This window comes from Pipistrellus kuhlii, unplaced genomic scaffold, assembly GCF_014108245.1.
Source record: "Pipistrellus kuhlii isolate mPipKuh1 unplaced genomic scaffold, mPipKuh1.p scaffold_m20_p_2, whole genome shotgun sequence".
NCBI lineage: Eukaryota > Metazoa > Chordata > Mammalia > Chiroptera > Vespertilionidae > Pipistrellus > Pipistrellus kuhlii.
This window is the reverse complement of record NW_023425515.1, coordinates 154433011-154445840: the sequence shown is the minus strand read 5'-3', so window position 1 is coordinate 154445840 and position 12830 is coordinate 154433011. Positions and strand designations below refer to the sequence as shown.

At 36.7% G+C, this 12830-nt stretch overlaps 1 protein-coding gene across 9 annotated transcripts in view; it reads left to right on the top strand.

Moving 5' to 3' along the window:
- PATJ (PATJ crumbs cell polarity complex component) overlaps positions 1-12830 on the top strand; it is a 304720-nt gene that overhangs the window by 176193 nt on the left and 115697 nt on the right. For all 9 annotated transcript variants that reach the window (XR_006742178.1, XM_036447829.2, XM_036447830.2 and 6 more), the window contains one exon: positions 8164-8360. Coding sequence is in view for 8 of the 9 variants with exons in the window: in XM_036447829.2 (XP_036303722.1) it covers positions 8164-8360 (197 nt within the window). In the remaining variant the exon portion in view is untranslated. The remainder of the gene's footprint in view (positions 1-8163; positions 8361-12830) is intronic.

The window sequence follows — 12830 nt, the reverse complement described above, 5'->3', positions numbered from 1 at the left end:
ATGTAGCCCTTATTTTTCTTTACAAAATATTAGTAAGCCATTTCCAGACATGTAATTTCATCAATACATGTACAGAGGGTGGAGGGAATCAATAGGGGGGTAAAGGGCACATCTGAAATACTTTCAGCAATAAAGGTAAAAATTTTAAAAAGAATTATAATCTCCCTCTTGAAAAAAATAAAGTCTATGACTGAAATTGCATTCCTTTAAAAAAAAACAATACCAAAAACATAAATATGTAACCAAAATACCATTAATGTACTAGTACTTAATGCCATAATTCTTTTGGTTATATCTAATATCCATAATTAGTGTATTTCTTACAATTGGTTTCTTCAACTCAGATTTCAAGGTTCTCACATTGCATTATTTTATTCTCTTTAAAATATAATTTTTATTTCATATTTTAGAGTAAAATATTTTATTCTCTTTTTAAAATATAAATGTATTGAAGCATATATTGTACAAACAGAAAACTGTCCTGCAGTTTGATGAATTTTCACCCACCATCCAGAACACAAAATAGAATATCACTAACACTCAAAAAAAGTCACGTTTTCTGATTCACCCTTTCTTCCCTTTTCCCCAAAGGTTAATTCTGTCTTGACATTTAAAACCATAGAATAGCTTTACGTGTTCTTTGAACTTGACAAAAATTGAATCATGTGGTTTATATGCTTTTCTGTCTTGGCTTATTTTAATCAACTGTACATTTCTAATATTCAAACATGTTGTCTATACGAGTGGATGGTTTTCATTGTTGAATAAAGTTCCATTTTATGAACATGCCATAATTATTTATCCATTGTTCTATAAATGGGCATCTTGAGGATATTGACTGAACCTTCTCTGACACTATGCTGATCCCTTGGTGTATTTAGAGTTATATATCTCTAAATACACCAAGGGATCAGCATAGTGTCAGAGAAGGTTCAGTCAATATTTCTTATGATTACTGCATAAGAAAATTAGATTGAGATGCATATCATAACCTGATTATTTAAAAGTGGGATTGTTGTATTTAACAATAGAAAGATATACTTAAATATTTTTCGCTGTAATCTTATTCTTTATTATTTGGAAACAGGCCAGGTAACAAAATGCTTCTGAAGTTGTATTAGATCATTGTTCCAATGTGTTGAACATTTTCTATTAAAAAACTAAGCAGTGACTTGAATTAAGTTTCTTTCTTGGGAGAAAGGTTCTGTTATTTAGCAACACCTAATATCCTGTGATGGAGGGAAAACATCCTGAGGCCACACTGGAGAAATCTTATTGGCTTTCTTGGACAGGAAAAGGCATTGATGTTTTGATACAGAATTATGAGCATGTGGGGATTCCTGTCTTCAGGTAACATTGTCCTGGGGCTAGAAAATCCATGTTTCAAACAAGAGTGACTGTTCAGCTGAGTCAAAAGACTATTTCCTCTCTCCTTTATTCTAGGCTGCTGTTCATTCCCGGGATTGAAGTAAAGACTAGTACCAAAAGAAGCAGGCTATCTTCGTATCTCTAAGTTCTATTTAGAAATGGAAGGGGCATCAGTATTATTTGGGAATAGGCACTTAATTACACATTGAAAAAGCCAATGAAAATGAGTATCAAGATTGGCTGTTTATTACAGATATTTCTTGGCAATGGGTATAGTAAGACCCTAGGTGATTATAACACTTTTAATGTTTTGTTGCTAATATTGAGTAATTATAGAAGGGGTGTATGTGGGTCGCCATGGAAACGACTCCCAGCAGCCCTAAGAGCAAATGCCTGGCAGTGTGGGGTTCCCTGCGGTGGAGCCACATGTCTAATGCTGCAGAACAGTTTGTGCTGACTCAGCTGTGCACTGGAGGGGCTATCCAGTGGCTTCTTTTCTCTTCTGTTCTTTTTCTTTTTTAAAAAATCTTTTATTGTTGAAAGTATTACATAGATCCTTCTCTCCCCCCCCCCCCCCCCAGTGTGGTTTCTTTCTTAAATCCTGAGTTGTTAAACTTCCATGCAGTGTCTTGATTTTCCAAAGATAAAAGCTCACTCAGTACTGCTTTTTCCCACACACTAACTCTGTTTTTCTTCTCCCCTTTTGAAACTCTAGTTCACCTTTAATTATACCTACAGAGTAGAAGTAATTGGTAATGGAAATTACAGGAAACTTCTGCGATTTGAGAAGGCGCGAGGCAGCTATGTGGGAGGGTAGGAGATAGAGGGGGAAAGATTGAGATTGAGATTCTAAAGCAATCTACTATACAGTCAAAACAAATTTCATATTTAATGCTGAGCACGATTGTGGAGCCAGAGATAGTCTCCATGTTAGATTAGTTTTGTGAAAAGCATATTTCAAGCCTGCCTTAAATTTTGGTTGTCTGTGAACATTGTGGTTGACAGTAATGAAGAAATGCTTTAGGAAAAGTTTTTGTGTTGCATGGGAAAGTAAGCTGTTATTTACAGGTAGGGCTGCCCATGAAAATCATCTCACTGTTACAAAGAGAACTTTGATCCTACTTTACAGACTCTTGGGGTGTTTTTTAGGTAGCCTGCCTGCCAAATGATCTAAGCAGACTAGCACTGGAAACCATGGTTTCAGCTCCCTGAAGGGAGTCTCTTATTAAAAATTCTACCAGTCTAAGTGTTAGCTGTGATGTGATGGAGAGAGCGCCGCACTGGGACCCAAACGCTGGCCAAACCACCTCCCTTCTCTAAGTATCAGTCCGCTCATCTGCATATGAAAGTGTTTGCAAAGGTGTGGGAGGATCCAGTGACTTGAACTGTGGAAATTCTTTTAAGTATGGAGGTATTATGATAATATGATGACTCTAAATATAGCTTCTTCAACTAAGGGAGAAATTTGGAGTATTTGTAATTTTTTTTAAATGTTACTGGAGAGATTTAACATGATTTGTAGAGAAGGCATTAAACTACATATTAGAAGACTTTCATTTCTAGCTATAAATTAGCTTCATAACCTTATACGGGATCATCTTTTTACAGTCTAATTTCGTTCTTTATGAAATGGAGTCCAGTGTAGGGGGTGCTTTAAGAGAACGTAGCTCTCAATGATTTCTTGGTTTATTTTGCCTGCATTAAAAGTCTCTGATTCTGTGATATGGTGAAAACATTGCATTTAATTTGTATAGGAGATGAACTGCTCATCTTTTTTTAGAATATATTTTTATTGATTTCAGAGAAGCAGGGTGAGGGAAAGACATAAAAACATCAATGATGAGATAGAATCATTCGTTGATCAGCATTCCTGCATGCCCTTGCTTGGGATCTTTCAGTCTGCAAATTCCAAGGCCTGAAAATCTTAACAATAAAAATTTAACTGAAGATTAACAAGCATATGATGTTACAAAGCATTTGGCACTCTCCCTGTTTTATGATGCAAAAAATGATAAAGTATAACCCCTTTTGCTTTTCAAGATTCTTCTATGTAATAGTCCATTTTAAAAGATAAGGCATACCTTGTTATTTGTGTTGTTTTTTGTTTTTTTTTCTAATAGTCCTAATGGACTTTCTTCCTTTTGAATGAAAAATCGAAAGAAGAAACCAGTCTACTTCTTTTAACTGAAAGAATGCGTTATCTCTGAAAAGAAATTTTGGTGTCATGCTGTTAGGATTCCACCACTTTTTTGTCACGTTGTTTGGGGCATTGGTTTAATAATGTGGCACAGCAATTGAAGAAAACTTTCGAAACCATTCTTTTATTATTTCAACCGGCATATATTTCATATATTAGCCACCTAATATATGCCAGGCACTATTTTAGGTACAGAAGACAACAGTGAGCTGAATGTACAAGGAAACTCATGAAGTTTATATTCCAGAATAAGGAATTATAAAGTAACAGAATTTAAAATATATACTTTGAGATTGTTCAGTGAAAACAGACAAAACTGGGTTTGTATCCTTATTATATCAACTAGAGGCCCGGTGCACAAATTTGTGCATGGGTGGGGGTCCCTTGGGGTGGCCCATGGAGATCAGTGCCCCAGCTCATGCCCGCAGCCCTGCTGCCATGCCTTGGCCTGGCACCGCCCCCTCACCTGCTCCACAATCCTGCCGGCAGGATGCTGTCATTCCTCTACATGCACAGACGTTGTCTCGGAGACTCCTCAATGTGTGAAACTCAGAGAGGAGAGCCTGGGAGAAGGCGCTACTTCCTCTACTGACTTCCTTGGAGGACTGTGTGCCTGCTTCCCTCATGCCTCCATGAGAAAACCATTGCTTCTTTCACAAGGCAATTTCCTCAAGATACAGTTAAAGAAGAAAATAGTCAAGTTGTCACCAACTTAAGACTAACTTAAAACCACAACATAACTAAGCCATGGAAACAAAACCATGGTTGTATTTACCCCCTAATATTATTTAGACCTGATGTCATAGGCATTTTTAGATAACATCTTTTTTTTTTTTTTTTTTTTTTTTTAATCTTCACCCTAGGACATTTTTTTCATTGATTTCCAGAGAGAATGAAAGGGAGCGTGGAGGTGAGAAAGACATCAATGTGAGAGAGATATATTAGTTGGTTGCCTCCCACATTGTGCCCCAACTCGGGTGGGGAACCTACAATAGAGATACATGTCCCTGACTGGAATTAAACCCTTGACCTTTGGTCTGTGAGCCAACGCTCTAACCAGGGCATAACATCTAGTTTTAAAGTAACATCTCATTTTACAAATAAAAAAATCTGTAGTTTGTGGAATTCACTGACTGGTCCAAAGAACTAATGGTGTGGAATGCCTCAGCTAAGGATTGGAACTGAATCCTGACTCTTTTGCCCTGGCTCTTTTTACTTTTTTCACACACTATTGTATAATTCATCATTCTAATGTGTTAAATACTGTGTCTTTGTATATTTGCTTCCACAGTATGTATTGTGTTTTTGTGCATTGATCTTAATTCTTTAATTTGCATTCTGTCTTTTCTCCTTTTCATTCAGCACTGTTTTTATTTTTAAATAATTCTTTATTGTTGAAAGTATTACATGCAACCCCTTTTTTCACCCATTGACCTCCTCCAGCCTGCCCCTGTCACCATTATCCTTCCCCCTCCCCACCAGCCCAGGCCCTCACCGCCCCATTGTCTGTGGCCATGGGCCATGCATATATGCATACAAGGTTCTTGGTTGATTACTTCCCATCCACCCACACTCCCCGCCCCCACCCCCACCCCTGCCTTTCCTCCAAGGTTCTGCACTCAGTTCCATGCTTCCTTGTCTCTGGATCCACTCCGTGTTCATCAGTTATTTTGTTACTTAGATTTCACATATTAGTGAGATCATGTGATACTTGTCTTTCTCTGGCTGACTTATTTTAGTTAGCATGACACTCTCAGGTCCCTCAATGCTATCTCAAAGGGTAAGAGATTCTTCTTTTTTACTGCTGCATAGTATTCTATGGTGTTAATGTACCACGGCTTTTTTATCCACTCATCTACTGATGGGCACTTGGGGACTGTTTCCAGATCTTAGCTATTGTGAATTGATTTCAGCACTAGTTTTAAATCTCTATATTACTGCTCACAATGAGTGCTTGATAGTATACTGCTGATAGTATACGCTGGTGATTACTCCCAACACCCTGTTATCTCAAATAACATTGTAATGAATATTAGCCAGTTGTCTTGTTTGAGACCTATGTAAGAATTCATTAAGATATATATACCCAAGAGTGGACTTGCTGGTTTGTAGACTATGTGTAGGCTTAATTTAATTAAGTAGTGCCAGACCACTCTCCAAAATAGCAACGCCACTCAACATTCCTAACCACAGTGTGTGAAGGTCCGTCCCTTCATCCCATATCTCCACTAAGGCTTAATGACCCAGTTTTGGGGTGTTTGCCAGTCTAATAGTGTAAACTGATATCACATTTTAATTAGCATTTCCATAACTACTAATGAATTTGAGTGTCTCTTCACATCTTTGTAAGCCATTTGAATTTTATATCTTTTGATCAGATTCCTACTGTTATTTTCTGCTTGATTTATTTGAATTTCTCTGTATATTAATTTCCTGTTGGTTTAAATGCTTACAAATGTCTTTTTAATTATATTTTGTATTTGTATATTTAAATTCAGAAAGTACTTTCTGCTCCAATTCATTGACAGTTTGGGGTTTTTGAAAAATCTTAAGTAGATGTTGTACCTTCTCAGGATGCTTTTCTTCATCTATTAATATGACCTTTCAGTTCTTGTAGTTTAATTTATGAGTGTGATATTCCTTAAAAAATTTCCTGATGATTAACTGTCCTTACTTTCCTGGCCTATACCCTTCTTCATAATATATTGTTAGATTGAATTGTATGAAAATGCTTTTCTTATGTCAAAAAATGGTCAATACATGGCTATATAATAGAGGTCAAATTAAATATTTTTAGTACACTCTTGAATTAAATTATCATTTTTAAATAAAAGATTTTCATGTTCATGATTATAAATAAGACTATAATTTTCTTATTCTTTTTTAATCCTCACCCAAGGATATTTTTTTCCATTGCTTTTTAGAGAGATTGAAAGGTGGGGAGAGAGAGAAACACTGAAAAAGACACATTAACTGGTTGCCTCTCATATAAGCCCTGACCAGGGCCAGAGATCGAACCTGCAACTCAGGTTTGTACCCTTGACTGGGAGTGAGACCTGTGACTGTTCGGTGCCACACCAGCCAGGGAAATCTTCTTTTCTTGAATTTTGAATCAGAATTAGAATTATACAGCCTCAAAAAATGGCGTGGATTGCCGAAACCGGTTTGGCTCAGTGGGCCGAAACTGGTTTGACTCAGTGGATAGAGTGTCGGTCTGTGGACTGAAAGGTCCCAGGTTTGATTCCAGTCAAGGGCATGTACATTGGTTGCGGGCACATCCCCGGTAGGGGGTGTGCAAGAGGCAGCTGGTTGATGTTTCTCTCTCATCGACGTTTCTAGCTCTCTATCCCTCTCTCCTCCTCTCTGTAAAAAATCAATAAAATATTTTTTTAAAAATGGCATGGATAACTTTTTGCACATTGTCCATATTCTGGAACAACTTACAAAGGATAAAGATTTATTATAATTTGAAATCTGATAGAATTCAAGTGTAAAAATATCTAGGACTAGAAAGTATTTTTGAAAAGTAATATTCTTGATGATCATTTCAGTTTCCTTAATAATTACTAGTCTATTGCAGTTTTACATTTAGTCTTGCACTAAATATGTTATTTTAAATTTTTGAGCAATTTATCTGTTATCTATATTTTAAAATGTGTCAACATTTAGTTCATTGATATACTATTCATAATGTTATTTTAAAATCTATCTGTAGTTATTTTCCCTTTTTTCTCCCATACTTTATTTGTATCATCTAAAGACCATAAAGTAGAGATAGCACAGTGAGACAGAGATCGAATAAAATAATTATACAATGCCTATAAGCCATGAACCATTGAGTTTTTTAACATGTATTTTAGTTCATTTTTCCAGCATCCAAGCAAGTAGGTAATATAATGCCCATTTCAGAGATGAATTCCATAGATATACAATAAAATATTTATTATTGGGTATTGAGTAAATGATAGATTTGCAGATTGAATTGAGGGCTGATAGCTAAATCAACATTCTTAATTCCCCTGTTTTTACTCACATAGCACTCAATATTATTATCTTGTAACCTTTGTATACTTTAAAGAAATGTAATTATTTAAAAATAATTGTTGATTTTCTTTCCTACTGGACTGCAAATCCATAAGAACAGGAACCATGTCTGCTTTGTTTAAAATAATATCTCAAGGACCAATCACTTTACTTGTATATAACTGGTGCTCCGTAAATATTTTTTGTCTTCCCTGCCCACATCCCCCTTTTTTTTTAATTTATTTTTTTTTATTTTTTTAGAGGGTGCAGGGAGGCCAGGATTTTCGCCACGTTGTTTTGGCCATCTTATGTGAGAAAATAACCCAGGGAAAACCTAAGCCAATGTGAAACTGAATGATCAGGAAAGGTTTTATGGGTGAACTATCTTCTTAGATAATGTAAAGAATTCTTAACTGTAACTTATACATAAGGCTATGAGTGACCTCAAGTACTTCATTCTCCAAAAAGGACCATTCATTGTAGAGGATTCACATTATGGTTAGAGAAATGCTGACATCTCTGTAATATAAATTTAACTGCTCTATTTTATTTTCTCTTTCTCTTTATTTTAATAGAAAAAATCAGGCAAAGATATGCAGATCTGCCTGGAGAATTACACATTATTGAACTTGAAAAGGATAAGAATGGACTTGGACTCAGCCTTGCTGGCAATAAGGACAGGTCACGCATGAGCATCTTTGTGGTGGGAATTAACCCAGAAGGACCTGCAGCCACAGACGGACGCATACGTATTGGAGATGAACTATTAGAGGTAAGGTGCATATATTTTTTTACTTCTCTTCTGGTGAAGTGAAGGGGTACAGGAGATAGTGTACAATAAAATGAGGTGAAGGAGAAGGGTGTTGAAAATTTGTATTTTCTTCGACTAAAATCATTTTTCAAAGCAAAAATAAAAATCATATTGTCATGTGCAAATGTTATTTGCTGCTTGAGTAAAAACAAATCTCTCAAAATAATTTAGAAGCCCTTAAGTAAAATCTCATGGAAATATATTAAAAGAATAAAGCTTGTTTTTAACATTAATTTTTAAAAGTTCAAAACTAATTTGATCATGTATTAATATAATGTTATTAGTATTTATCAAAATGCTCTGGGTTTTTGCCGGGACCAGTTTGGCTCAATGGATAGAGCATCGGCTTGGGGACTGAAGAGTCCCAGGTTCGATTCCGGTCAAGGGCATGTACCTTGGTTGCGGGCAGATCCCCAATAGGGGGTGTGCAAGAGGCAGCTGATCGATGACTCTCTCTCATTGATGTTTCTAACTCTCTATCTCTCTCCCTTCCTCTCTGTACAAAATCAATAAAATATATCAAAATGCTCTGGGTTTTGAATTAACCATAGCATGACATTTGTATGTATTTTTGTGGGGGGTTTTTTGTTTGTTTGTTTTTACTATTTTACATAGTAACTATTTTTATTTTTGTTTTTATTGACATTTATTTTTGCTTTTGTAATTTAATTTTTTGAAAAAGTGCCAGAGCCAATATCTGTAAAGCTGATGATATGGGTTAAAGCCACATAAGAACACGATAGAAATAAAAGAAGCTAAGGAGTTGACTATCTTCTAATAATTACTCTCTAGATGTTTTCATCAAGAAACTGAAAGGTTATTCCTGTTTTCCTAAACTTAAATTGAGGGTTTCTGTTCTGAGTTTATCTTAGTTTGCTGTTCATTTTCTTGGCCATTCAGCTAAAAAAAATTTTGTGTCTCTTAGAACCAGACACAGAAAAATTAATGAATGCATCCAGTTCATTCAAATAGCTCACAGTCCAGAGGAAGAAACAGACATGACAAGATTATTGCACTCTAAAAGGAAAAATGTGGTAATCATGGCACAGCTAATGTATACCAAAGATCAGACACAGCAACCTCCTTTACCTATTTGTTAACCAGAGTGGTCTATGCCTCCTGGTAAAATGCTCTAACACTTGGGCATTAAGGGGAGATAAATCACAGAGGCACGCAGTGTTGGAATAATTTACAGTGAGGTGTTGCTGATTTTGCATTGCACAATTTCCTCTTCAGATTCTGACTCAGAATACAATTCACAGTCTTCCACAATTTGACCTGCCTAATAATATCTACAGCCAAAGCTGGTCAGATACAACTGTGAGACCATTAGTGTCACCTTTCTCTTCAAGCCCTAAGAGTTTCTCCCCATCTAAATTCTATTTCCACAAAAATGTCACTTCTGGAACTTTTTTTCTTCTATTATTATATAGCATCATGAAAGCCACCCATATTGGGTAGCACTGACACACATAGTCATAAAATAAATAAAAATCAAAAGTTACCATATGTATTCAGTGCTTCAAGTTTGTTTCCTTTGGCTACGATTTAGGGACTTCTTCAGAGATGAGACTAAAGTGCCAGTAGTGGTAATAATGAAAACAAAAGCTAATTTACTGAGTGGTTGCTAGTAATCTACCTATGCATTCACACATCCATGTTTATTATTCTTAAGAGCCCTATATGGTAAGCACTATTATGATCCTGATTTTATGGCTAAGAAAACTACATAAATAACTTAACTATGGAAAGCATTATGCTAAGTGAAATAAGCCAGTCGGAGAAAGACAGGTATCACATGATCTCACTCATTTGTGGGAATATAATGAACAACATAAACTGATGAACAAAAATAAACCCAGAGACATAGAAGCATTGAAGAGATCGCCAAACCTCAGAAGGAAGGTGGGGAAGGGGTGTGGGGGAGTAAGAGATCAACCAAAGGACTTGTATGCATACATATAAGCATAACCAATGTACATAGACAGTAGTCGGGGGAGGGGAGAGGGGATGAGGGCATGTGCTGGGGCATGGGAGCAGCTGGGGAGAGATCATTGGAAAGGGGGAAGGAGACATATGTAATACTTTAAACAGTAAAGAATTTATTTTTTTAATATATATTTTATTGATTTTTTTACAGAGAGGAAGGGAGAGGGATAGAGAGCCAGAAACATTGATGAGAGAGAAACATCTACCAGCTGCCCCTGCACACCCCCCACCAGGGATGTGCCCACAACCAATGTATATGCCCCTGACCGGAATCGAACCTGGGACCCCTCAGTCTGCAGACCGACGCTCTATCCACTGAGCCAAACTGGTTTCGGCACAATAAAGAATTTAAATAAATAAATAATAAAATTTAAAAAGTGGCTTGCCTAATATTATAGAACTAAGTTACTAAGTTTCAGTAAGAATCCAGGTGTGCCAGACTCTAAGATCCATGCTCTAACCACTTGAAGTATACTGTGCTCCCTATGGTACTTCAACCAAACCCCATTGGTTTAGATCCATGAGGAAATCGTGTCATTGTGTTGGGTTAGGCATACCTAGATGTTTCGTCTTGCATGGTAAATGGAAATGTCCCAAAGGCTGTAATTTGGAACATGAAGATTCTAGGTCTGTTCTCTCGACCTTATAAAGACTGAAGGGAATAACCTGTGGGATCCAGACCAACAGGAGCCCTGGAATTATATTTCTCTGTCTGAGATCTTATGAGATTCCGGTCACAAATGAGTGTGGCTGCAGAGGAATGTGCTGTATAGGCCATACACACAAGTCAATGCTGTGTACAGGGCATTGGGAACTGGACTTCGAAGACCTGCTTTAACTCCTGTCAATTTTTTCAGTTATTATATAAAATTCTTTCAGTTATTATATAAAATGGTTGCATTTTAGAAGGAGTTTAACAGAGTGCCTGGCACATAGTTGACTGTTACTTGGATCCTATTTCCTCCCTCGCAGACAGAAACTTCAATACCTGTTTCTAGGCTAGAGGCTGGAAGAGCTCTCCTGTGTGAAAAAGAAATATTAACAAATTGCCATATTGGATACCTCCTATTTCTTCCTTTAACTTTCTGAGTTTGATCCTTTTGTTGCTATTTAGCAACTTTAATCTTTATTCAGAGATGGAGAGAAAAAGAAGATTAAACATGGCTATAACTTAATCCTACTCCTCTCCTCTCAATTTCTCTTGTTAAAAAAATATATTAAAATATATTGGAACACATTCTAGCATCACCTATTTTAGCTGTTTATCTTCTCTAATCCTCGGTTACTTTATCAAATGGAAATTATTCATTCAGCAAGTATTTCTTTTAAGTATTTTTACTGATTTCAGAGAGGTAGAGAGAAAGAGATAGAAACATCAATGATGAGAGAGAATCACTGACTGCTTCCTGCACACCCCCTACTGGGAATCGTGGGCACATGCCCTTGACCAGAATTGAACCGGGGACCCTTCAATCTGCAGGCCAACGCTCTATCCACTGAGCCAAATCAGCCTAGTGATTGCACGGCAGCAACCTCAGCGGGTGTGATGAGAATTACGAAGAGAAGATAAAGTCAGGTTTTGTTGCAATGTCTGACGCATAGTAATACCTTCCTACTTTTCAGATGCTGTTGGTAAAATAGTGTTTTGCATAGACTTTTGTATTTCAGTTCTTTTTGGTTTGTTTATATTAGTGTATTTGCCTCTGAAGGGGTCTCCCAGAGGGAAGCCATTTTCTACTCCTCACCAGCTCCATGCAGTGTCTTGAAAAGCTGAGAGAATGTAAAAATGCACACACTGGATTCTTAATCAGCTATAACCCATCTTCTCTCTTGGCTTTTGGCTCTAGGTCAGGGGTGACGGGGGAAATATTCCTTTGGAAAATAGTTTCCTGGTGTCTTTTTATAGCTGAGAAAAAATTTCAATAATTTCTCTATGATATGTGAGGAATTTGTATATAGCATGATATTCAATCCAGTGCTTTTGAACTGAGAATAAGACATTGGTTTCATGATGACTGCCAAGGAAGATGAAGCCAATAGTTACGACAGTAGTTCTTTGCCTATTGCAGTGTGTTAGATGATGGCATTATGATATTATGGCATGCACAATGCATTATGATAGAGGCATGTACAGTGGTTTTTAGATTATGCTTACTGGATTTCCAGGTTAGAGCACATCTGTGTATTTGCTTATCCACCCACACTCCATTTATTTTTGTGGCTTCTCTCCTCAATTGAGGTCAAGTTATCCCTGCCTTGAGTATTTCTACAGTCCACTGTAGAAATTTGCTCATTCCCCTTCTCATTATTGCTTTGTTGTTATTATTGTCTTGTGACTTGACTCCAGCCTCCTTTTATTTATAGTTGATCTGAGTTGTTTAAGCCCTAAGCTGAAGCTAATTTAGAGGGAGTAGGAAAGGGACGGGGAGACATACATGGTGG